We start from the raw sequence: 27856 nt of genomic DNA on the forward strand, positions 1-27856 counted from the left end.
GCTTCACTACAGAAAATATGGAGTCTTGACTCTCAACTTGACTTATGGACGACCATTTTTGATATCCTTTATTCTAACATAACAAGACTGGCACTGGCTCGTGACATGCAGGCTTTTGATAGTGCTTTATAGTTTCGGATGACTATCTTATTTTAGTTTTACAAAATTGTTAAAAAAGAAAGGGTACCTATGTGTTGACCTAATTGCCAGTGAGAATTCCAAAAATGATCTGTGTAACTTCGTATCTCTAAAAGATATTTGTTAATGGACTTTAGGACATTGTTCTGAACAAACGGAATATAGAAGAAAGTTCAAGTGAGGGGGAAAGGACAGGACACTCACTCTCAAGTAAAACCTTCTCCATTTCCTTGTTGCCTATGTACAATTGTTTAGTTATTTTGTGTTTCTTTTCTTGGTATGAAGCAGCAAGATAAAGAGCTACCATCCAACGCCACCGACCCTGGGGGGGGTGGGAACTGTTGTTACCATTGTCATTCACCAGAGTTCCGCCCCACTCCCCGAAAGTTTAAGAGAGGAAAAGTAATTCATGGGGTTGGAAGAAAAGGACTCAACGAAGCAACAATTTTCATTCACATCCTGACAAGAAGTCGCTACATTACAATGGTTTGTGCCTTGTGAAGTAGGGAGGGCATTTTCACTTCCAACATAACATTATGCACTTTCAGTGCTCATGACAAGACTTCCACTATAAAAAGAATAATAATCATTAAAAACATTTCCCTACTACTCAAAATTCAACTCTAATTTAAGTAGTTCGCCAACCAATTTGGACAACATAAAGAGTGGAATACACTAAAGTCAATTACACAAGCATTATATTAATTCTCCATGTTAATATACATTTGCAAAACGACCTCCATCTTGTTGCAGAGAGAACCAGCGAGCTTACAAGCATAACTTAACAAGCCACATTTCACCTTTCCCCCATCCCCAGTGCATTCTTCCTTTCCAACCCCAAAAATAGTCTAAAAACGAAAAGAAAAGAAAAGATAAATGATACCAAAAGGTTAATAGTTATACATATTTCAGTTTCAGGATGGCCAGGTTCAGCCAACGTAAATCACACTGTAACACCCATTCACACTTTGTTTTGGAGATCAGACGCACACGCAATACATTCCAAGAACGGAAAATCAATGTCTTCCTGAATCATCTTCAGCAGGAATTTGGATAAAAGAGCTCAAAGAGGTGACATCACACGAAACCTCCTTGGGCTCCGAGGATGACACAGGATGAGATGATATATCTTTGGTCACTTGTGGACTCGCAACCTGGGGTGAGAGGAGCTAATTAGCTTGAAGAAGATAGAAAATATGCAGCGATAATAGCACATCAAGGTAAGTCTGTACCTTTATGGGGTACACTTCAGTCACTTCTTCACTATTTTCATCGAGGTAGACGACATCCTGCATGGTGAGCTGGTGGTATTCAACAATCTCCCTCAAGAAACGGTTCTCCCGTGTTAGGACTGAGTTCTCTTGAGCCAACCTAGCCTTCTCTGCCAAAAGCGTTTCAAGCTGGAGCCTTATCTGTATGCGCATATCACAACCACAAGTATTTCCATAAATACAAACTTTTTGAAAAGAACAGAAATCTGCAAGAAGTGCACAAGAAAAAGCAGGCACGACTGCTTATTACTGCATGCCATGAATTATGGGCACGAAGCGAAACGGTCCACCCTAACAAACCCCATAAAAGCAGGTCCGGTAAATCCCCGTGCCATTGGACACAAAGATCAACATATATTGAAAGTTTAGCTGCCAACATATGCAGCTAGGAAAAATAAAATTGCAAAAGCCAATTGCCTTAACCATCAAATGAAATGAACAAAGATATTGAACTGGTTTATTTCAACCTTCCTGTTATTGTTTAGTGTTTTACTTATTCTGTAAATTATTCTCCTTTGACGTAAAGATGGGAGAGTAGGAATACCAAATCATCATCTTCAGGATTGCCGCCCTTTTCACGACTCACTCGAAGAATCCTATTTTCTTCTTCCAGCTGCGCACAACGTTCTTTAGCAAAAGCTAGGTCAGCTTTCACAGTCTTCAGCTCCCGAAGAAGAAGCTTTGCTTTTGCAGCCATTGCCATTGCAACCTGTAACCCAAAACAGACATATCATGCATCTCACAACTAAAACATGTAATTTCCAAGGCATAAAACCAGCATTCAGGAACATTCATAGAAACTTCCTTCTCTAGGATCTTCACTGATTTTAAGGCCAGCACAGTCAGAGAGATTAAATTCTTAAAAAAACTCAGTACAAGTTCCTGGATCAACAATATCTTGGGGGTAGATAATACAATGAGATGCCAGCATATTACCTATTCTATATTTCCATAATGATGGTGAACAGTATTTTTCGCATTCTAATGTTGACAAAGAAAGTATGAAACCTGAATAATGAAAGAACCCCTTAATCCACAAGATCCAGAGAAAATATTGAAAGCTGGGCATCTTCTGGATCCAATCAGTGAACATAAAGAAACAATAAAGAATAAAAGCAGGTAACATCTCTAGGTCTGACAAAGTCATGCACTTGCACAGATAAGCACATAAACACATCAAAGCCACCAAATGACTTCCAGTGATATAAATTAAATCTGTTGGACTATATGCTTCTTAGTAGCAAAGCGACGAATTCAATAAAATTAGAATCGAGCATGTAAAACGCTAGAGCATGGTAATTTATTGCTAAACCAGTGTCACACAGTTGCCACCTTACGTCGCGAGATGCCTTGAGTTGAGTTTCTAAATCTGTCTGTGTCTGGGGTTGCATGTGGGTCCGCGTCAGAGGTTGCTGGCATGTACCACTAATATTTGATGCATTATTCTGCGGAACAGAGCTGCCATCTTTTTTCCTTATTTGCAGCTTTCGAGTTTCCTGAATGATATCTGCAGTACGATTCTCCACAACTGCAAGACCCTCCTGTAAAAGTAAATCCAGATATTCACTTTAAATAAGAAAATCAGCATCGTCCAAAATGATATTAAGCAAAACGAGGCAGGAGGTGGGTGCTGAAGCCAATATTGATCGTTACGAGGCAACACAATAAACTTGAGTGCACATAAAGAATAATAATAGCATAACCTTAACCCAAAGAAGAACAAGCATTGGAAAATGTTCTGTCTGTTGCTGCTATTAATATATTTAAACAATTAGGTGATGACAATATCAAAAAAGAAAAACTCTGATGGAACAAAAGTAATAGAAGTGTAGCAGCAAACTATGCTATTGGATAACAGTTGAGCAAAAATATTTGCACACACTGCTTTGGAGTCCAAACTTAGTAGTCCATCCTCAGTAAGGCAAAAATTATAAGTACCTAAGTGTTCTTAAAATAGAACTTAGCAGTAAATGATGTTACCCAATACTTGATTAAAAATAACAGACCCAAAGTCCTTTTCTGATAAATATATGGTAAGAAAGCACGTTTGCCTCGCTAGAACCGTGCAACATAAGTATTAAAGCATATTGATGATGAAAAGCACATGTTAGCAGTTTCTTGTCTTGCAAAATGGCAAATGAAGATGCTCAACACATTGAATATGCCTCACGCAAACATTTAATACATATGCAATAACATACATCCAGAGGAAACTTTTCTAAGCACAAAACTTCAGATTCAGCACAACTAAAGTTCGTCTCACTTATTATGAATTTGTGTATAGCTTTTAGTTTTTTTTAGTGTCAGAAAATAGCTGCTTGCATCAACAGAAGTTGGAAAAAAGCATTATCATTGAGCCATTTGCAGCTCACAATCCATTTATCTGCAATGCAGTCAATACTGAAGCTTGTACTCCATTTCTTTTCCTCAAGAACTTTAATGCTATCAATAGAAATTACCATCTCCTGTCAAAACCTATTGGGCGCTAGCTTTAAGATCACCCCCATTGCCTGATACCACTAATTGCATCCCTCAAATGCAACACCCAGCTCCCTCAAACCACCCACCCACCACCCTTTTATCAACAGCAGATAAATGACTTAGTACTGATGAATCTGAGGCAGTTAGCTACAAGGTTTTCTACTGTCACATAAGAAAAACATTTATCAGGCTTTTAAATTGACTAGTCGCATTTATGAGTGAAAGAACTAATGCCTTATATTGCAATATAATGTGTTCAATTTTCTTCCAAATAAAACTGAGCTACTTAACTTCTGACATTGTTGAAAATAGAAGTTATTCTAAAATACCTAAAATCTATTGGAATAAATACGAGCATAGCAAAAAGACAAACACAATGGAAGCAAAGGATTCATATAGGTGATAACAATTAGTTAAATTAGGGTTTAGTTGTCGTTGTTACACTTATGATAGGTCCATTCTCTGTCAAGCTATGTTGCGCGGACTCTTCAAAATCCCTGCTGCATGGGTGTGGGTTCCATATCGAATATGGTCAACCGATTTTAGGTACTTTGACCAAAGCTAGGGAAAAATTCTTTTTAACTACATATTGATTTCCAACATTAAAACAAAAGCTAGGGTAAATTTGAAGCAGGTATGCCACCGTTGGGGAAAGCCTTGAATAGATCATGCAATTCTTGCGTCTTTTTTTTTTCTTTTTGAAGGAGAGAAGAAGAGAGATTCAAAGAGGGATTTGCAGAAGACAAGCATTCGACGAGGGGAATTGGGGAAAGTGCAGGGGGTAATAAAGTTCTTAAATGAGGCTTTATATTGGAGTTTATTTGCTAAAAAATATTATACCATTTGTTCTCCCCTATAAGCAAATCAATGTAGTGAAAGCTTGACGCGTTTGCTAAACTATCAAGTGTTTTATTTCTATAAGAATTAGAGTGCCAACTCAAAACTATAAAAATCAATATTTAATTGTAAATGAAGATAACCATGCGATTCTTATAGTATTGATAAGTTTTATAATTTAAACCTATTTATATAACTCTACTTTTAGATGTTTAAATTATTTTAGCCGTATCTGCATCCGTACTTGGATCCGTAACCCCGAATCTTAAAATTTTCATCATGAAGGATCTCACCTCTAGATCCGCACCCATATCAGACACCCTCACCCGAGTCCGAGCAACTTAGTTGTCAAGAGTTGTTCTATCGTGGTTAAAGAATTGTATGCACATACAGGGATAAGCGTGAAATTCAAGAACCTCTAGCTTTATATGCAATAATATACTAACTATTTAATATTGGAATGAAATTGACCTGAATGGAGCATGGCATGGCAGTAATGATCCACATACACCACTAAATTAATTTGGGTTTGAGGCGTCGTGATTGATAAAAGTTTTTATTTACTTCCCATATCCACACAACTATTACATTAAAAAGGTCAAAAATAAGTGGTATGTCTTGATGGCAAATTTTGGAAGAAACTTCATATAAAAGCATACCTCAAAAACATTCCCGATGGTCCCACCAATATAATTAAGGGAAGATGTAAGAGCATCTAGTCCCTTCTGTAATTTATGGCCCTCAGCTTTTTTACGGCTTTCGGGCAACTGTTTTCTGTCATATTGCTGCAATGTATGAAATAAAGGTGCAAATTTTAGAATCTGTAATCCCAAAAGCTAACTCATAGACAAAGACAAGATTTTGCAACACTGAATCATAAAATTTTCAATTTCAACATAAATTACCTACCTGACCAATGGTCACACTATCAGGCATATGCTGCATCCTTGTTCTTACTTCGCTTACATGCGGTTGATCTGTATTATTATCATCAATGATCGATTTAGCTTTCCTAGCCAATACTCCCCAAATCCCTTGTTTGGTTTCACCCAAGTTTTTCATTGACGTATACTCATAGCTGGACGAATCCTGCATTTAAGAAGAGTAATCTTACAAAACTTCATTTCAATGGTAAAAGACACAATGTGAAAGTCAAACAACTGATAACAAGATCAGTTAACTTCTGTGAATCACTTCCTGCCCAACCCTTTACACTTTCTCACCATCCCCCCAGCTGGTGACATGATCCTTTCTCATTCCCCATTCCTCTCCATTTTTTTCCTCCCAAGAACCTGGCAGCATGATCTTTTTTTCATGTAATCTAAGGCTAGGACTTGAAATTGCAGATGGAGGAAAGAAAATCTGTATTACTGGACTTATAATCCACCACCCCACCCCCCACCCCCCCACCCCCCACAGCCCCACCCCCAAGAGAAAAAAAAGAACACTGAACTCTATAACAGACATATCGTTACTGCATTCCTATTTACATGTAGCAAAAGGAAAATTGAATGTCAGCTTTAATTTACATATCAGAGATGACATATCTAGTTATAGACCCATAACAACCAAAAGAAACCGGACGATCAATTTTACATTCTACAGAGGAAATGCTAAAAGTCCTCCTTCCCTATTTTCCTATAAAACCACTCCTAGACCTTCAAACGTAAAATTATGTAACATACAATTATATACCTGCGTAGGTATAAGGAAAAGCAAGATGAAAAAAACAACACTTATCACTATTACTTGTATCACCAATATAAAAGTATAACTCAACATCATAAAAGTGAGTTCTTTTCTTAACAAAATGTTAAGGTTCATTTTGTTTTAATGACGATGATGTCCGAGCCAACTTGCTCTCATCTAGACTATTCCACTTGGTACCTACCACCTCTCTCTGGCACAAGTACCGGTAACTCTGTCCATCAAGGCTAGGCAAATGGGAAGAAACCACCTAGTATTTTTTTCTTCGGCTTTATTGACCACTAGGCTGTTAGGTTATTTTCCTCATGGTTATTTTCCTCCTCCTACTTCATTAACCACTAGGTTACATCCTTGGTGGCGGCATATTAAGGTCATCTTAACAGGTATTTCTACTCTGAAAGCAAAATCAACATATAGCCGCCTAAATTCTCCAAAAAGATACTAAGAGTCTGAAATGAGGCAAATGCCAACAACAACAGCCATACCAAGCATGTGAAACCGAGCAAGTAAAATGCCAAACAAAAACTCTATCGTATTATGCTCAATAATTCTAAGGGCAAAATAGAGCTAACCTTAGCTGTCGAAACCGGAACAGAGGATCGTGATTGACTATACGCGGATGAGAGAGGAGAGGAGTCTGTGTATGCTGATGATGATGGTGTTGAAACCGGAGCAGAAAATCGTAACGGATTCGAGTCGCCGCGAGGAGACGAAAGAGCTGACTGACCATAAGCGGAGGAAAGAGAAGAGTCTTTGTAAGCTGATGATGCTCTTATGGCTTTAGCAGCCAATGAAGAAGCAGATGACGAAGATGAACTCTCACCCGGAAGTGGTGGCGGTGCCGGACTCTCAAAATCGCTCGTAAATGTAGAAACCTTAGGCACCTGCTGCTTTCTCCTGTAAGCCATATATATTATTATATCAGCTCAATTCGAGTCCTTTTTCTTGTTTGCCACTATTACACCGCCACCGACACCAAAACTGATAAGATAATTTTTGTCAGTTTTACAATTCAAGGAATTGGAATCTCTCGGACTGAAATCCTAGAGAGGGCAAAGGAAATTTGATTCTATTCAGAGAGATGAATTTAGAATAGCGCCGGTGAAAATTCCTCCGCCGATCTCCGTCGCCGGCTCCGACGAGCATATATTATGTTGATAAAAATATGTCAACGCGTCCTTCTGCTAAGCTGGTAGCCGAAGTAGGCTATGAGATCTGATTCGTTAAAACAACTGCTCTTTACTCCATTGAGGACTTCCGGGCCTAATGGGCCAAAATGAAATATATACTGAACTTTTGGATTATGGCCCTTTGGTGAAAATCCGACTAGATAATATGAACGGAAATTTGACACTAGTATAAGCAAAAATAATAAGAAACGGCCATTTTTGTCATTGAAAATAAGTCACAGATTCAAAAGAATTGATATTTAGCCACCAATTTTTAAAAAAAAAAATTGGACAAAAATACTCGTAGTTCGTCTATAAACCTTACGATCGCTTCTACATCGTCAAACCTACAGATTTTTGCATTGTCTTCCTATTGATTTCTGCTTCATCTACCTATAAATTACTCATTGTGTATGCACAGATTTCGGATCAGATATTAAAGTAAGTTCTTATTTTTCAATTTTTGTCATAATTATTGCAGCAATTTCAGTTTGTGCTGTAATTGATTTCTAACTGATTAAAAATACCACCGTTAAATTTTGGAGATTAAACAGTTGCAAATTGAATCTCAGCAATTTATGTATGTGATTGAGATCGTAACTAAAAGACAGCTGGATGTTTAACAAAATTAAAAAGATTAGAGTTAAATGAGTTAAATAATAGAGATTGGAGCACACTATGAATTCCATATGATCCTTATGCTAGAATTACATATGAAAAAATTCAAACTCCAAAATGTTATGTTGGATTATTTTCGTGGTTCTCACCAGAGTGCAACGCTAGGGCTTAATCATATGCAGGTTTAAATATCTAACAATTCATTATGTGATTGAGTTTTTAATTGATAAACTGCTATTTATTTTTGTAACGATCCGACCAGTCATTTTGAGCATTTACATTTCATTTGGTGGTTGAAGGTATTGAATTGATGTATTACGACATGCGTTCGTGGATGGTTTTGATTTTCGGGAAGTTCAGGATTAATTCGAAAGAGTATTTCTCAATTTGGAAGTTTTAAGTTGGAAGAGTTGACCAAGATTTGAACTGTGAGTAAACGACCTCGAATTTGTATTTTGATAATTTTAATGGGTTCGTATGGTAATTTGGACTTAGGCATATGCCCGGATTTGGATTTGGAGGTTCCTAAGATGATTTGGCTATTTTTGTCGAAAGTTAGCAATTTGAAGGTTTAGAAATTTAATAAGCTTGACCATGATTTGACTTTGAAGCTATTTGGTTCGAATTGTGATTCCGAAAATTAAAATAGGTCCATTTTGTCATTTGGAGCTTGTGTGCAAAGTTTGGTTTCGTTCCGAGTTGATTTGATATGAATCTGACGCTTGGTTGTGAGCATTTGAAGTTCTTGAATTTGAAGGTTTCATGGTGAGTTTTCATGTTCGATTCTTGGTTTTGATATTATTAATGATGTTTTGAGCCTTTAGATAAGTTAAAATTAGATATTTGGACTTGTTGGGATATTTGGACGGGGTCCCGGGGGCCCCAGGTGCGATTCGGGGCGGTTTCGGATCATTTCAGATGGATTTGATATTGTTGGTTATGGTTCTTAGCATTTGCGATAAGTGGGTTGCAAATGCAACCACCACATTTGTGAGGGCTTTGTCACTCTTGCGATCTGGGGTGACTGGCAGACCTCGCATGTGAGAGGGGATGAGCCACAATTGCTACTATGGACTTCTGAGACTAGCAGACTTGGGGCTTCGCCTTTGCGACTGGCAGCTTGGGGTATTTCGCCTTTGCGAAGATTTTAGTCGTATTTGCGACATTTGCAGGGTAGGTCCGAGTTCGCATTTGTGAGCCTGAGGTCGCCTTTGCGATGGTCGCATTTACGAATCTCTAGTCGCAAATGCGACATCTGCAGCTTGTTATAAGTTATGTATTTCAGGATTTAAACCTATTTTCTCATATTTTGAGCCTAGACTTGGTGAGAGGCAATTTTGAGGGACATTTTCGCACAATACTTTGGGTTAAAAGATTTTTGCTTGAATTTAATATTATATCTTTTTTTCATGAATTATTACACCTAGATTATGGAATTTAAAGAGAATCCTGGGAGTTTTTGATTATATTTTGAATTTATTTTTTGGGGATTTGAGAGTCGATTTGGACTCGTCTTTGGAATCTAATCATATATCTACTCATGGGATTATGGGTAGTCGGGATCTACCATTCGACTCGGGTTTTGATCGGGTGGGTTCGGAGTTGACTTTTGAAAATTGGATAAAGATTGGAACTTTATTATTTAGAATTGATTCCTATAGTGTTGTTTGATGTAATTGAGTTATTTTTTGCAAGATTTGAGCCAGACCGGTATGATTTTTTATAGAGGAAAGGCTATTTTAGAGGTTTGATTTGAGCGTATTGGTAAGTGTCTTGCCTAGCTTTGATTGAGAAAATATTTCCTACGATTTGATGTCGTTTGCTATATGCGAGGGTGATGTATATATGAAGTGACGAGCATATATTCATATGCTATGATTATTCATATTCGGGGTAGATTCTAGATTACTTTATACCTTGTTTGGTTGTGTGTTCTACTTGATTCTATGTGTTACTAAATTGATTGACTACGTGAGTACAATAAACCATGCTAGAGTAATGTTGAGGCTATTGGTACCTTATTTTGAATATGATGAGCAAATATTGAGATTTATGTTATACTTTCCTCGGACGTAAATACACATATGTTATGAACACACATCCGTACTTATTGTGTTGTGCCTTGATTGGGACATGTGTACTCTATGACACATATGTGATCCTTTGTATGATTCTTGAACTTGGTTGCTACAATTGATTTAGCCATAGTGATGCCGTATATGTTGAACACCCATCCATATTTTATTATTTTCACGTCCTTGTGTATCTTGTTGATAATATTACAGGCTTATTTCTTTGATGAAAATTTAGCATATTACTTTTTGATGATTATGGCACATGATGAACATGTTTGGCGGATTGATTGGGTATTGGCATGATGTCTTTCTCGTGCGATTGTGATTATTATTATGTGCATGGGGCGAAATAAGGGTGGCATGTCTGGGGTTTGCCCATGTGGCAAAATAAGGGTGGTGTTATGCGCATGTGGCAAAATAAGAGTGTTATTTATTGATATTACACATGCGGCAAAATAAGGGCGGCATTATTGATGATGTTATGTGATGGTTTGAAAATGATTTTCTTAATGATGATTATGTGGTGGTACGAGGGTGACATTTTTTATTATGCATGTGAATTCTTTATGTTCATGCATTTGTTTTTTCATGATTTTCGTGTTACATCTAACATGCTAATCTATGCCTCTATTGCTATTTAATGATTTGATTGCCAAGATGGATTTACCTATGTTGAGTTGATATCTCATGTTTCGTTGAGTTGTCGGTAGCGTGTCGGATTAATATAAAAAGAAGGTTGTCAACATACATTGATGTATTGAATTCTTGAAAAGTTCTCTTGAACGTGCTATTTGGCAATTGATACGGAATCGGATCATGTTGGGCATATGTTTACAATCATGTATGAGTGTTTGAGCACACACATTATATGGTGCATACCTCTTTGTAAGCGGGGTTGGTGCAAGCTGTATTTATTTAGACATGTTTAATTGGAAGAGTTTGTTTATTACCCTATCCCAGTTGTGCACCTTTACTGCTGATATCCTTTATTTTATAACTGTCTTTCTGGAATATTTTCTCTATTTTATTTATATTATTGAGCTATACACGTTATGCAAAGTGAGTATCTTTGACTTAAAAATCACTACTTCTCTAAGGTTAGTCAAGATACTTACAGAGTATATTGGGTCGGTTGTACTCATATTACACTTCTGCACCTTAAGTGCAGATTCCAGAGTTGAGTAGCCGTGGAAGACGAAGTCTTGCATTGGAGACTTACCAGCATATCGTATTCTAGCTACCTTTTGTTCATGAAACTTCAAATAAATGTTGTAAGCATTCTTCATAACTGCTTTGTAAATCTAGCCGTAGTGGCTAATGGCTTGTACTACCAATCCTTGGAATAAGTAAATTGGCTTCTTTTGCAGTTTTATTAATAATACTGATGATTTCTCATTATAGTTGTAATCCATATCGTCTGGCTTACCTAGCGGGTTGAGTTAGGCTCCATCATGACTAAGTGGGATTTTGGGTCGTGACAAGTCGGTATCAGACCACTAGGTTCATAGGTTCTATGAGTCATGAGCAAGTGTCTAATAGAGTCTTGTGGATTGGTATGATGACGTCCATACCTATCTTCGAGAGGCTACATGGCATCTAGGAAACTTCCCCTTCTTTATTTCCTCATCATGCGATTTTGTTTCAGCTTGGAGCTTGTATCTTTGATTTTCCTCCATTCACTCGTATGTGATGTTGCGTACTCGGACTCAGATGTGCACCGATGGCTTGTGCCCATAGCTCAGGATGCACCACCTCCACTGTTTCTCCCTTTGGCTAGGATGTGGGTTGATAGGCGAGGATATGGCCAAAATATATATAGCGTCTTTTTAAAATCGGGAAACTATAGCGTCTTTAGTTAAGACGTTATATATATAACATCTTAACAAAAGACGCTATATATATAATATAGATCGTCTTCTTCCTTCCCCCAAAACAGAATCATCGTAACCCCCCCCCCTCTTTTTTTTTAATCCAGCGGTCCCCCCTCCATTTTTAATCAAAAGAAACTTGTGTGGAGCCCACCCGTCCCACAAAAAATAAAGATTCTCGGTCCCACGTGCTAGCTAAGGCGTTATCTCAGACATTGTTGCTTGTTTCGACTCCAAATCACAAAATCTCCGACTTTCTAAAAACCTTAAATCGAGGTATTCCGACTTAGTTTTTGTTAAAACTTGTATAAAAAATGCATATTAGTTATTTTTTATGTGCTCTATGTTATTTTGTGATTGTTTTGCGATTTAACTAATTTTTTATTTTTTATCCGGACTATAGTTTTAGTGTGCTAAAAAAATTCATAAAATAGAGAAATTGTTATTAGTTGTTAAAAAAATATTAATTAGTTACTTTTTACTGTGGTATATGTATTTTCATGGTTGTTTTGTGATTAAATTGATTTGTTATTTTTATCCGATTTAGGTTATTTATTTGCTAAAAGACTAGTAAACTAGATAAATTGTTACTTTAATTCCCTGTAGTGGTATCTTGTGGCCTAATGTAGTGCTCGTATTTGTAAGGTAGTGACCTTTTAGCGTAGTAAAATGCAGTGACCTTTAGCGTAGTATCCTTGTAGTTATAGAAATTAATAATTTAAGTATCTCTTATTCCCAAAAATACGTCAAAAAGCTGATAGTTCAAACACAAACTATCTCCAATTATAGTCAACAAACGTAAGAACATAAGAATTCAGGATACATTGGTGCTACTGGGCCTCAAATATTGTGTCTGGGACCAAAATGTGAATATTTAATAATTAAATCTTGTATAGTTATGAAAATTAATTATTTAATTTTAGTATAGTAAAAAATAAGTTAGTAACAAACAAACAAACATATTTTATATAAAATAATAAAACTAACATATTAAATAATAAAACTAACATATTGAATAATAAAACTAACATATACAATAATAAACTAACATATAAAATAACAGACCTGTTGAGTAAAAAATTAAAAAAAATTTCTCATCATGAACATAAGAATTTAGGATACATTGGTGCTATTGGGCCTCAAATATTGTGTCCGGAACCAAAATGTAAATATTTAATAATTAAATCATGTATAGTAAAAAATAGGTGAATAACTAACAAACATATAAAATAATAAAACTAACATATAAAATAATAAAACTAACATATAAAATATAAAATTATAATATTGAAAATGTATCAACCTAATTAACAATATAGTAAAAATATCGAATAAAATTTAATATTCAAAGTACTGCAATATATTTAAGCAATGGAAAAGAAAAATAATGTAATTAATTTTATTCAATTTACAGTAGTCGTCATGGAGGTTCCGCCTTTGCATCCCGGACCTGCCTCCCTAGAGCTACTATTACTACAGGCCGAGCATAGTTCTTCCTACATACGGGAAGGGCAGTTATTGGCCCAGACTTTATGTTTTAGGAGAGTAGACGATATGTGGGACTTTCTTAAGACCCGCCAGCTCCATCCCCGTATACTCAGATGCCTGCATGATACGGGTTTCTATAGGATCGTTGAGATCGGCCGGCTGCAACTGGATTGGTCGTTGATCACGGCTTTGATAGAGCGGTGGCGACCAGAGACACACACATTCCATTTGCCCATTGGCGAGGCCATTATCATGCTGCAAGACGTGGAGGTTCTATATGGGCTGCTGGTTGATGGACTTCCTGTTGCTTTGCCGCATGCCATGAGAGATTATACGGGAGATCAGTACCTAGAGATGTTGCAGCGGCTCACCGGTTTCCGGCCAGAGGATGAGGGTGTATTGGTTGGGACTAGTCGTCTTGAGTTGACGCCCGTCCGGCTGCATTTGGAGGCCATGCATGATGACATTACTCATGATACACCGGATCATCATATTAACCGGTACACGAAGCTGTTGCTGCTGCTTATGTTTGGAGGCGTATTGTTCCCGAACACTTCGGGAAACCTAGTCAGCTTGAGATTTCTTCATCATCTTGGGCAGTTAGATGATTTACATCAGTACATCTAGGGTGCTGCTGTTCTTGATTACTTGTACAGGCAGATGTGTCGGGCATGCATGAGCACCCAACGAGACGTTGCAGGATTTATGCCGCTGCTGCAGGTGAAAACATAGTTAAATACTCTCTTCATTATAACATACATCATAAAAATATACCTTAAATTTTACGTCCAAATTGTATATTAGGTTTGGGCCTGGGAGCGGTTCCTGCAGTTTCAGCCACCTATTTCAGTTATTTATTTGAAGAATGAAGTGGATTCATATATCTCGTTGACGAGTGTAGACTCGGGAAGATTAATTGGTTTTCCAGTCGTTGCGACCATAGAGTGGTTATGGGAAGATGTCGATTTGAGGCTAGGAGATGGGTTATCTCCTCGAGAGGGTTTGAGGTTGAGTGATTCTTATGAGGTCTTCGTGAAGAGTTTTCCTTTTATCCGGTGGGGTGTATGTGCTGCGATTAGAGTTCGAATTACTTGATGTAGTTCGCATGACTGTCGTGGGGGTGAGTATGCATTCGGTAGATGAATGAGAATGTCTTTTGACAGATACTATATGAGCTTATAAGGAATTCAGCTGGACAACAATGCAAGATCATGACAGTTATGAAGGAGGAATATGGTTGTTATCAGATGAGGTGTTTTGTGGCTTCGAGCCAAGTGGGGGAGTCTACTACCAACGATCGGATTGTATGGTCATATGTTATGTTAGTTTTGGACTAGGGTATACTTGTGGATCAGTTATGACTTGAAGAGGGTGACTTCCAGGATGACTCGAGCATGAAAATTGCTGGATGCATGATGTACTATACTTTATGGGTATATGAAAATCTTGGGATGATTCAAGTTTGATATTCATTGTGGTCTTGGTTTCTTCTTTTAGATATTCATGTGTTGGTGGAGCACGGATTATTTGGTGCATATTAGTTGTGCATTGGAGATTAGAGCAAGGTGAATGACTTTCGAGAAGGTCCCAATGGGCTCAAGACTCGCATGTGGTATTTAAAGATTTTCGGATCCGTGTATGGCTAGAACTTGAGATTTTTACTGGATGATGTCAAGACTTGCGATACCTCTATGTTATTATTGACTCTACATGGCAGTATTAGAGAGATGTAAGAAGCGACTTCGGATTTGCATAAGATCTTCTCGGAACGAGCATTTTGATTTGAGTTACTTTTGGGTTTGGCAGTTTGCATGGCTTGGTTGATTGGATAGACCTAGTTCTGATGGATTGGCTGTGTGCTAATGAGTTTTGAAGAGTTCGTGACGGTTTTGACCACGGTTCGAGGTTGATGTCTTCTACGATTATAGAAGGTCTGCTTTGTGTTGAGATGTTCTCCTAGATTAGGTTAAGTATACAGTTTTTAGTTAATATGGTGTTTATCCTACTTGTGATTCAAAGTTGATTATGAGATTTTAATATTTTTACAAGTTAGCATGATAGTTGCGGTGTACCGTGTGGGATTGAAAATTGCATGGATAAGGTTTCGCTTCAGTATCAAAAGAAGGTCATGAGTTTTAGATAGTATGTGAGGTTATGGATATGTTATTGTGGACTTTTGGAAGGTTAATTACCTATTTTGGGATGATCAGAATTGATTTGGGGGACCATTGGTAGGCCTAATGAGAAGGTGTGTTCTACATCGGATCGGGTTTGCTTGCTCTTATGTAGTACTGCGGATGTGTCACCGGGCTGAATGAATGTTATACACGCTCTGATTTGTTTCATTCCTTACTTTCTTATGCTATGACGGGTTGTGAGACTGCTTGACTATCTACACACATGATATGGTTCTGTTTAGGCCTTGTGGCCAGGTTCGAGCGAGATAGCTCTTGGGGTGTTGAATTATTATTGTGCCTTGATTATGGTTTTCCTGTATATGATATATTGTGCTATCCGTTTCTCCATGGTTATAGTCATGCACTTCGAGTGTTTGTTGTTGATATGCATGTGGTTGTTGATTGTGAGCATTATGGCTTGATGGATATTCCATGTGGATCGGTATGTTTGGATTGGGCTACATGCCGCAACGGGGTTATGTTAGGATGTGATTCTTTGTGGTTATTTCGTGTATTTTGCTTCTCCATTGTATTATGGATTCATAGCAAGGTGTCGTTAGGGTTGTACCTGTTGGACAATTCTCTTATTTGGTTATCTTTCCATCTTTAGTTATATTCGAGTTGTTGCTAGTTGGGTGCACGAAGTGCGTCATATGTGGCTCTAGGTGGTATTTGGGATGGCCCCGACAGAGTTGCGAGAGTTAAAGGCGCAGTTGAAGGACTTGCTGGATAAGGGCTTCATTAGGCATATCACTTCACCTTGGGGTGCGCCAGTCTTGTTCGTACGAAAGAAAGGTGGATCGTTAAGGATGTGTATCGATTATAGACAGTTGAATAAGGTTACTATAAAGAGCAAGTATCCACTTCCAAGGATTGACGACCCTTTTGACCAACTCCAGGGTGCCGAGTATTTCTCCAAGAGTGACTTACGTTCAGGGTATCATCAGGTGAGGGTTAAGGAGAAGGATATTCCGAAGACGGCCTTCCGAACAAGATATGGTCACTTTGAGTTCTTGGTGATGTCATTCGGGTTAACAAATGCCCCAACAGCTTTTATGGATCTCATGAATATGTATTCAAACACTATCTTGATGTGTTCGTGATCGTATTCATTGATCACATTCTGGTGTATTCTCGTTTAGAGGCGGAACATGTGGGCCACTTGCGGATAGTATTACTGATCCTCAGGATCGTAAGTTATATGCTAAGCTCTCCAAATATGAATTCTTGCTGAACTCAGTAGCATTCCTTGGCCATGTGATATCTGACAAGGGTATTAGTGTGGACACTCAAAAGATCGATGCAGTGAAGAATTGGCTGAGACCTATAACATCGTCAGAAGTACGTAGCTTCCTGGGGCTAGTAGGATATTATATGCAGTTTGTAGAAGGGTTTTCTTCTATATCAGCACCATTGACTAAGTTAACATAAAAATCTACCAAGTTCCAGTAGTCTGATGCTTGTGAACATAGTTTTCAGGAGCTAAAGAATCGATTGACATCTGCACCCGTGCTCACTCTCCTAGAAGGAACAGAAGGTTATGTGGTATATTGTGATGCCTCGGGTATAGGTTTGGGGTGCGTATTGATACAACGTGGGAAGATGATTGCTTATGCATCGAGACACTTGAAGAAACATGAAAAGAATTACCCGACTCATGATTTTGAATTGGCTGCAGTAATATATGCTTTGAAGATATGGCAGCACTACTTATATGGCGTCCATGTTGACATCTACACAGATCACAAGAGTTTACAATACATCTTCAAGTAGAAGGAGTTGAATTTGAGGCAGCGTAGGTTGCTTGAATTATTGAAAGACCACGATGTCGAGATATTGTACCATCCCGGTAAAGCCAATGTTATGGCAGACGCTCTTAGCCGTAAGTCAATAGGAAGCTTAGTACACATTGAGGCACGTAGACAAGGGTTGACTAAAGAGCTTCATCAGCTGGCCAATATGAGAATCAGATTGTTAGACTCTAATGACAGAGGTGTTACTGTACAGAATACAGCAGAATCATCTTTGGTAGCCGAGGTAAAAGCACGAAAATATGAAGATCCTACTTTAGTGTGATTGAGAGAGGGCATTCAACACCATAAGATTACGGCTTTCGAGATCAGAGAAGATGGGGCACTAAGATACTAGGGCCGATTATGTGTGACTAATGTGGCAGGGTTGCGGGAGAAGATTATGATTGAGATTCATCAGTCCCGATATTCCATCCATCCCAGTTCGACAAAGATGTATCATGACATTAAGGAGCTGTATTGGTGGAATAACATGAAGAAGCCTATTGCAGAATTTGTAGCCCAATGTCCTATTTGTCAACAAGTAAAGATCGAGCATCAGAAACCCGATGGATTGATTTAGAATATAGAGATTCCGACCTGGAAATGGGAGGTGATCAATATGGACTTCATTATTGGATTACCTCACTCTTATCATAAGTTTGACTCCATCTTTGTGATAGTTTATCGGCTTACAAAATTTGCCCATTTTCTGCCAGTTAAGAAAACTTATATGGCTGAAGATTATGCGAGGTTGTATATCAAGGAGATTATTAGGCTTCATGGTGTGCCAATATCTATTATATCAGACTGAGGAGCTTAATTTATGGCTAACTTTTGGAGGTCTTTTTAGAAAGCTTTAGGCACATAAGTGAATCTCAGCACTGCATTCCATCCGCAGACTGACGCACATGCTGAACGTACCATTCAAACATTTGAAGATATGCTACGAGCATGTGTTCTAGATTTCAAGGGGAATTGGGATGACCATCTGCCACTCTTATAATTTTCCTACAATAATAGCTACAATTCTAGTACTAAAATGGCCCCGTACGAGTCACTGTACAAGAGGAGATGTAGATTACCAGTTGGATGGTTCGAAGTTAGTGAAATAGAATTATATGGGCCAGATTTGATTTACCAAGCCATTGAGAAGGTGAAAGTGATACAACAACGACCGAGGATGACGCAAAGCAGGCAAAAGTCTTATTCCGATGTCCGACTTCGTGATCTGGAGTTTGAGGTTGGTGATTTGGTTTTCCCGAGGATCTCACCGATGAAAGGTGTTATGCATTTTGGGAAGAAGTGTAAGTTGAGTTCGTGGTATATCGGGCCGTACAAGATTCTTCGACGAATTGGACAGGTTGCTTATGAGTTACAATTGCCATCCGAATTAGAATTTGTCCACCCGGTATTCCATGTATCTATGTTGAGGAAATATATTGGAGACCCTTCTCGGGTCATCCCTATCAAATATGTACAAGTTACGGAGGATCTATCATATGAAGAAGTGCTAGAGGCTATATTAGATCCACAAGTCCACAAGCTGAGAACAAAGGATGTAGCTTCCGTCAAAGTATTGTAGAGGAACAAGAATACGGAAGAAATGACATAGGAAGCAAAAGAGGAGATGAAGTCTAAATACCCTTACCTATTCCAAATTGAAGATAACGAGGATGCCGGGGGAACGCAGGACACAATGGAAGCTGAAACGACTCTATGAGGTAAGCAATAGCTTGATAATACTCTTCCTTAATACAAAATGGTGATATGCAGATAATGTACATATCCATAATGCTTTGTATCGCCTTGTGAGGACAAAGGTTGGGTTTAACTACTTGCAAGTTTGGCTAGTGTCCATTTTATAGGGGAAACTCAGCCAAAAATTTCTATCGGAATCCACTATGAGTTAGACTCCCCATAAACCCTTACATTCGAGGAAGAATGTTCTTATTGGGGGGGGGGAGGGGGTGTTACGACCCATATTCGCGTATGTTAGATCACACCGTAATTTAGTTGGCGTAAATCCGAGAAGAGATCATCTTTGAGATGATAAAAGGATAATCCTATTGGTCTTAAATGATACAACGGTGTATAAAAGTGGTTAACAAGTATTAGATGTTAAACGAATCAAGGATGTTGTAACCCGTATTTTCAGGTAAAACTAGAGGTGCTTAATATTCTCAGCAGGTCATGTTTTAAGGTATTTGAATCATATAATATTTGTATCATAAGTCTTGAAGTCAAATGAGGTATGAAACCAAAGGCGACAAAAGTTGTCGCAACTTACGTTCATAATTTTACCTAAACATTAGGTCATATGTTACTAAGATTTTCTCCCAATTTACTTGGAATTACAGGGTGATATACCCACTAAATTGAATATCTATGAGTCTAGTTTTCAATGCATTCAACCGTTCGTCAATACGACGTTGGAGTACAGAGATATTCGCATTTTCGCGACTGCGCAAGCAGCTCTATATGGGACCCACATAGGCTATTGAGATATATTGATATATATGAGATGCCTTAAGCCCGTTTTAACTCATTCATTTTCACTCTCTTCAGACCATAGACACCTAAAAACTCTCTCTCAAGGTTCTCTCAGGATCCAAGACCCAAACAAAGGGCAAATAACACAAATCAAGTGTCGGGAATCCCGTGGCGCTAGTAAGTTTCTTGTTCTTCTTGTTGTTGCTGATTTTTGTGTGATTCCAGCTCATGTGGGAGGTTTTTATAAGTAGTTTAAGTTCTTTAAAATACTATCTCAAGTTTTTATTATCAACCCTGGGTGATTTCAAGTTTTCCAAAGTGATTCTAGTGCCGAAAAACCCGAATTGATTGCTAGTTTCGCTTCCTTGTTCTTGTGGCAGCATTAGAAGGATATTTCGTGGAGAAGTAAGGTCAAATTATAGTTTTTCTATCCGTTTAAAGGTAAGGAACCTCTTACTCTACATGTATTTAAGATTATCCAAGTTGCGGCTAAGTCGTTGAAGCTAGAACTTGTGAGATATCTATCGAAATGCTTGTTAGTAATGTTGTTGGTTGGTGGACTATTTTGGGAGGCTTAATATGACTATTATTGATGTTTTTATGGCTGTTTGGTGATTGTTTTAACTTATGGAAAGTCATATAAATAGGAGAGGTGCTGTCCGTTTTATCGTAAAATAGGTTGCGGTCGATATATAATAGTTACGACGCTTAAATGATAACGATAGTTCCATTTCTCTTATGTAGACTAAGGAGTCGTGACATTTTCATTGCTTGAGGTTGGGAAGTATATACAAGGTATGTGAGGCTATCTCTTTCCTTCTTTTGCACGACTCCGATTGTACATAATGTAATGAACGAACTTCCAAAGGTACTCCACTCTTAGAAGCTAGCATTTACATTATTTCCCTTCTTATGGAACGATTGATGTTGATGTTACTTTTGTTATTCTTATGTTATCAATGTTGTTGGTACTTCCTAATTCTTATAAGATCCATGACGAAGAGTTAGTCCTAATAATGTGTGTGGAGGTTACCGACCTTACGTCACTCCAAAAGGTTCAGAATGTGATTCCAATGAGTCCTGCAAGCATTATATATATGTACCTATATTACTCTACCGATTTCTGCTATAGCCGGCCGGGTACAACACCTATTGTGCAACCATTGATCAGTTGGGTTTTATCGAGCTCCACATAGCCGGGTACGATTCTACCGAGCCTTATGATGGCCGGGTACGATATGATGATGATGATACCCATATAGGTGTTTGTTTTTAGAAGAGTGTGTGTGTGTGTGTGTATATATATATATATATATATATATGTATATATATATATGTATATATATATATATATGTATAATGCATTTCATGTCAGTCGCCCTCAGAGGCACTCAGATGTTACTGGTTGTATATTCTCTATCCCTGCTTACATTACTGTTCTTATTTATGCTTTCCTGCCTTACATGCTCGGTACTTTATTCGTACTGACGTCCCTTTTATTTGTGGACACTGCATGTCGTGATGCAGGTCCTGATAGATAGGTAGACACAGCTCCCCCACTACAGTAGGCTGCCTAGTTCAGCGGTTATTGGCGATATCCCTTCTCCAGACTTGCCGTGGTCTTGGTATGCATTTTTGTTATAGACATTATGGGTACGTCGGGGCTCTATTCCGGTAAATGTTGCAGCACTTATGTTCATTTAGAGGCTCATAGACAAGTGTCAACTCATGTATAGTTTGGATTGCCTTGTCGACTGATTTTTGTTATATAGTCTCTCATGGCAGCTTGTCAGCTCGTACCTTATATATAGCTTCATGACAGCCTTGTCGGCCCATGTTATGTATGTTTATGCCATTATCTGTCATTGTTGGTTGTTCATGATTCATGTCTACCATTTATGTTTATCTCGTCGGCCTTTATAGATAATAAGAAAGGTTTGATAAAATGTACATTGGTGCTCGGCAAGCATGGCCCGGGTGTCAGTCATGGCCCTCCGGTTTGGGTCGTGACACCACCAGAGTCAAAGGAATTGAAGGAACAATTTTAGGAATTACTAGATAAAGGTTTCATCAGACCGAGTGTGTCGCCTTGGGGTGCTCCATTTCTTTTTGTGAAGAAGAAAGACGGTTCCATGAGAATGTGCATTGACTATAGGAAATTGAACAAGGTGACTATTAAGAACAAGTATCCACTACCATGTATTGACGATTTATTTGATCAGCTTCGGGGTGCTAGGATGTTCTCAAAGATTGACTTAAGATCGGGGTACCATCAATTAAAGATCCGGGCTTCGTAAATTCCTAAGACGGCCTTCAGGACCCGTTATGGCATTATGAGTTCTTGGTTATGTCTTTTGGACTAAGCAATGCTCCAACATCTTTCATGCATTTGATGAACAATGTGTTTCAGCCTGATCTAGAATCCTTCTTCATTATGTTCATTGATGATATATTAGTGTATTCCCGTAGTAGGTGTAATGACCCAATCGGTTTATTTTAGCATTGGCATTTAGTTTGGTGGTTTGAGCTCTTGAGTAGCTCCATATTAGGTATTACGAGTTGAGTGCATGGTTGGTTTTGATTTTTGGGAAGTTTGGGAGTAATTTGGAAGAGTAATTCTCACTTTGGAAGCTTTAAGTTGAAGAGTTAACCAATGTTTGAATTTTATGTAAACAGTCTCGGATTTGTGTTTTGAGGGCTTCAATAGGTTCGTATGGTTATTTTGTACTTAGGACTATGTCTGGATTTGGATTTGGAGATTCCTAGGTTGATATGGCTCTTTTTAGCGAAAGTTGGCAATTTAAAGGTTTAAAAATTTCATAAGTTTGACGAGGGGTTGACTTTGATGGTATCGACTTTGGATTGTTGTTTCAGATGTTCGAATAAGTCCATTTTGTCATTTGGAACTTGTATGCAATGTTTGGTCTCGTTCTGAGTTGATTTGGTAGGATTCAGACGTGTTCGTGATGTTTGAAGGTTTGAAAGTTAAGAGAATCATCTTGGTCTTCGATTCCTGGTTTTGATATTATTTATGATGTATTGAGCTTTTGGATAAGTTTGAATAATGTACTTGGACTTGTTGGTATGTTTGGACGGGGTACCGAGGGCCTCAGGTGTAATTCGGGGTGGTTTTAGACCATTTTGGAGGGGTTGGGCATTGCTGGTTTCTGGTGCATCTGATGTGTTTCACGATCATGGGTAAAGCTACGTGATCGCACTATTCTTCCAAACATACCTTAATCAAATTCGATGTAATGACCCGGCTGGTCGTTTTGAGAGTACTAGCCCCAAACCCTTATTTGTTGCTCCTTATACTTCATTTTGTGGTTATGTAACTTGCTGGGAGGATTTGTTTTTGGCTTCAGAGTAAAATGGGACACATAGTCCCTAAAATGGAAGTTTAAGTTGTAGGAATCGACTGTAGTTTGAACTGTGTGAAGACGAATCCGAAATGGAGTTTTGACAGTTCCAATAGCTCCGTAGGGTGATTTTGGTCTTAGAAGCGTGTTCGGATGTTGAATTGGAGGTCCGTAAGTCATTTTAGCGTCAATTGGCGAAAGTTGGGAAATTGGATAACTTTTGAAAAGTTTGACCGGGAGTGAACTTTTTGATATTGGGGTCGGATTCTGATTCCGGAGGTTGGAGTAGGTCCGTAATGTAAATTATGACTTGTGTGCAAAATTTGAGGTCAATCGGACTTGATTTGATAGGTTTCAACGTCAAATGTAAAAGTTTGAAGTTTGAAGTTTATTAGGCTTAAATCGATGCGCAATATGTGTTTTTAGCATTGTTTGATGTGATTTAAATGCTCGACTAAGTCCGTATGATGTTTTAGGACTTGTTGGTATGTTTGGTTGAGGTCCTGGGGGCCTCAGGTGAGTTTCAGATGGTTAACGGATAAAATTTGGACTTAAGGAAAAAGCTAAGATTTTCCGCCTTCTTGTGCAGTCCCACCTGCGAAACTATTCTCGTATGTGTGCAACCGCATGTGCGGTTGGCAAGGCGCAGAAGCAGATTTGGGGTTTGGCCTGGTGCTGTGTCGCAGGTGCGTGAAGGCTCCCGCATTTGCGAGTCCGCAGATACGAGCAAGGCTCCGAAGATGCGGGGTGAAGGGAGGGCAGCTAGTGTTGCAGAAGCGAAGATGCAATCGCAAATGCGGGTCTACAGGAGCGGACCTCTTGCCCGCAGAAGCAAAGGGAACCGTAGAAGCGGTTACGGTTTTCGCAAAAGCAGTTCTGCAGGTGCGGCTAAGTGGACCGTAGAAGCGGAACCCCTGGGTAGATTCTATTAATTCAAGGGCTCAGGAGTTTTATCATTGTTGGACATTTGAGCTTGGGTTTTGGCGATTCTTGAGAGCGTTTTCGAGGGATTTTCTTGAGGTAAGTCCCTTGTGCTTATTTTTTATCAATAACCTTGTTTCCCTATTGATTTTTCCACCTAGATTGTGTATGTTTAAGGTGGAAATTGGGAGTTTGAGGCTAGGGATTTGGAGAGCTAAATTGGGGATTTGAGTGGCGACTTGGTGTCGGATTTTGGTAATTTTGGTATGGGTGAACTCGATATCGAATGGGTGTTCATATTTTGTGACTTTTACCCGATTCCGAGATGTGGTCCCGGGTCGACTTTTTGGGGCGATTTTTAGATTCTTTTCTTAAGTCGTAGTTTCATTTTTAAATTAGTTTCTTGTAGTTGTATTCATGATATGTAATTTCGTTTGGCTAGATTTGGGCCATTCGGAGTCGGAAAATTGAGGGAAAGGCATACTTATCGATTGATTGAGCGAGATTTGAGGTAAGTGACTTGTCTAACCTTGTGTGAGGGAAATCTCCTTAGGTTTTGGTACTGTTGTAACAATTTGTGATATGTGAGCGCCGTGTACGCGAGGTGACGAGTTCATACACGGGCTAATTGTGGAAATTTTGGTTCTTGCTGAGTTGTCTTCTTTTAAATTCCTTAACTGAGTTGCCTTAGCATATTTAGTGATCATGATTAGCCTAGTATCACATGTGTACATGCCTTAACTCTTACTTGCAATTTGTGCAACATGCTTAGTTCAATTACCTGCTTCCCTTGATTTGAATTAAATCTTTAACTATAAGATTTCTTGCTGTAAATTCGTTGTTCCTTCGGTTCGGTTATCTGTTGCATATTTACTTTAGGACTACGAGACGGTTCCTCGATAGATCTCCCTATACTGCATATTTACTTTGGGACAAGTGAATACACCACAAAATACTACAAAACAGCCCAGCACACCCCAATCTCTTCATACACAAAACGACCACCGTAGTAGTGTCAAACAATCCAAAAATGTTACGACGAACTACCACCCCACCACCCTGAATTTATGTGGTGTTTCTCCACACCCCTACTCCTCCAAAACTCCATAAAACAGTAGTAAAACATGCAATCCAACAGCAACACAAAACAGTCTGTTACAAGTGAATAACTCAAACTCACGGCTTCCTATCACCGTCCCGTGAGTTCTTACAATTATAGAACGACTTTCCATACATCTCCAGCAGAAAAAATGGATAAAATAGAGTAGTAAACTTACCTTATTTTTTGAATAACTCAGCTCCTATCTTGTTTCTTCAAACTCTAGGTTTTACCTCCAACTAGAACTTGAAAAGAAGAGAAATTCAATTAGGGTTTGCGTGTAATTTTTGGGAGGATGTTTGCAGGGGTTTAGGTCTGGTTATTGTGCCCTCTTATCAGTATATTATTTGAACTAAATAGGCCTTTAAAAGGTCTCTTTGGACGAACCAAGCTGGCCCATTTTCGGACTCTCATTTAAGCAAGTAGGTGACACACCTACTTGTCACCTAGCATCTTGCGCAGTCTCACAAAAATGCATATATCTATCTACTAAGATGTCGTATTGACAAATAGTTTAATGAGTTAGAAAATAGACTCATAGATATTCAAAGTGATGGTTGGAACACCCCGTATCTAAGTATATTGGGAGAAAATTGCAGTTATATTTGGTCTAAATTTCAGTAAAACTTATGAACGTAACTTATGATGACTTTCATCGACTTTTGTTCCACAACTCGCTTGATTTCAAAACATAACACACGACTATCATATGACTAACATAACTCATAACATAACCTCCTTATCATGTTAAACACCCTAGTCTCACCCCAAAAGTATATGTTATAACATTCCTAATTTGTCGACTTTCGACGAAATATTATTTTCTTCAATTCCTTTAGCTTCTGAACCTTCCAACCCTCTTTGTACTTGTTGTTCATGATCTTCAATATTTGTAACCTCCGAGGTAACATGATTAACTTACTTTATATACTTTCAATGATGATCTCATTTTTGGTCCTACATTAGTTTGCTTACGATATACTTTTACGTACGAAAATATAGGGTGTAACATCATTCCCCCCTTGGGAACATTCGTCCTCGAATGTTTACTCTTAGAGACTTTGGAAAATTTTTTTGCCAGAGTCTCCTCCGTACACTAGACTTAAACCAACCTGCACGCATCCAGAAAACATATTATACATGCCACACATGGCCAATGTCTATAAATAGCAACACTTGGCCTCACACGACCGTCAATCATAAATACTGAAAGTCAAAAATAAGAGCTTACCTGATGACCTACTGGCCTGAATAGAGTTGTGCTGATGTATCCCATCTTGAGCCATATCTTCAATTTGAAATATGTGGGGATATTTAGACTTCATTTCTTCCTCCGCTTCCCACGTCATCTCTTCCACATTCTTGCTTCTCCATAAAACCTTAACGGAAGCTACCTCCTTATTTCGTAGCTTGCGTATTTGTCGGTCTAGGATGGAAATTAGAACTTCCTCGTATGATATGTCATCCGTAATCTGTACATCATCAGTGGGCACGACTCGAGTAGGATCGCCAATGCACTTTCGTAGCATAGATACGTGAAAAACCGGATTGACAGACTCCAATTCTGAGGGCAATTCTAACTCATAAGCTACTTGTCCCACTCTCCGAATAATCCTATAAGGCCCAATATACCGTGGGCTAAGCTTGACTTTATTTCCAAACCTCATCACGCCCTTCATAGGTGACACCTTTAAGAATACCCAGTCATCAACCCCGAACTCTAAGTCTCGTCGTCGCACATCATAATATAACTTCTGACGACTCTGGGTTGTCAACAGTCACTCCAAGATAAGCTTTAACTTTTCTACGACCCGCTGAATCAATTCTGGCCCATGTAACCCAAATTCTCCAACATCAAACCACCCTATAGGAGATCTGCACTTACTCCCATACAAAGCCTCGTATGGAGCCATCTGGATACTAGAGTGATAACTGTTATTATATGCAAACTCGATAAGAGGTGGATGTTCATCCCAACTTCTTTTAAAATCCAACACACATGCTCGTAACATATCCTCGAGCATCTAAATTATGCGCTCGGCTTGTCCATCAGTCTGTGGAGGAAAGGTTGTGCTGAGATTCACCTGAGTCCCTAGACCTCTCTGAAATGACCTCTAGAAATGTGCTGTAAACTGGGCCCCATGGTCAGATATAATAGATACAGGTACTTCGTGTAGCCGCACTATCTCCTTAATATATAACTCCATATAATCTTCGGCTGTATATGTAGATCTGACTGGTCGAAAATGGGCTGATTTCGTAAGCATATCGACTATCACCCATATAGAATCAAACTTACGATGAGAACGAGGCAAACCTATGATGAAGTCCATGTTTATCGCCTCCCATTTCCATGTCGGGATCT

The 27856-nt window shown here is 38.6% G+C and overlaps 1 protein-coding gene across 1 annotated transcript; it reads right to left on the reverse strand.

Moving 5' to 3' along the window:
• Nucleotides 1-814: 814 nt before the first annotated feature.
• On the reverse strand, nucleotides 815-7682 carry LOC104094005 (uncharacterized). The gene is made up of 7 exons (XM_009599846.4): nucleotides 7007-7682; nucleotides 5637-5816; nucleotides 5387-5512; nucleotides 2747-2950; nucleotides 1954-2118; nucleotides 1371-1550; nucleotides 815-1292 (listed from the first exon to the last, which is right to left on the reverse strand). Exons 1-7 carry the CDS (start codon nucleotides 7340-7342, stop codon nucleotides 1155-1157), a joined length of 1329 nt encoding a protein of 442 aa, XP_009598141.1. The 5' UTR covers nucleotides 7343-7682; the 3' UTR covers nucleotides 815-1154.
• Between the last annotated feature and the right edge of the window lie 20174 nt (nucleotides 7683-27856).

This window comes from Nicotiana tomentosiformis, chromosome 7, assembly GCF_000390325.3.
Source record: "Nicotiana tomentosiformis chromosome 7, ASM39032v3, whole genome shotgun sequence".
Taxonomy (NCBI): domain Eukaryota; kingdom Viridiplantae; phylum Streptophyta; class Magnoliopsida; order Solanales; family Solanaceae; genus Nicotiana; species Nicotiana tomentosiformis.

Bases quoted from the DNA above. Each gene is read 5' to 3' on its own strand.
- LOC104094005 (XM_009599846.4), bottom strand. From the start codon at position 7,342: ATGGCTTACAGGAGAAAGCAGCAGGTGCCTAAGGTTTCTACATTTACG. The intron at 5,513-5,636 runs GTAGGTAATTTA...CATACATTGCAG, and splicing joins ATAGTGTGACCATTGGTCAG to CAATATGACAGAAAACAGTT. The intron at 2,951-5,386 runs GTATGCTTTTAT...TTACTTTTACAG, and splicing joins CCATCGGGAATGTTTTTGAG to GAGGGTCTTGCAGTTGTGGA.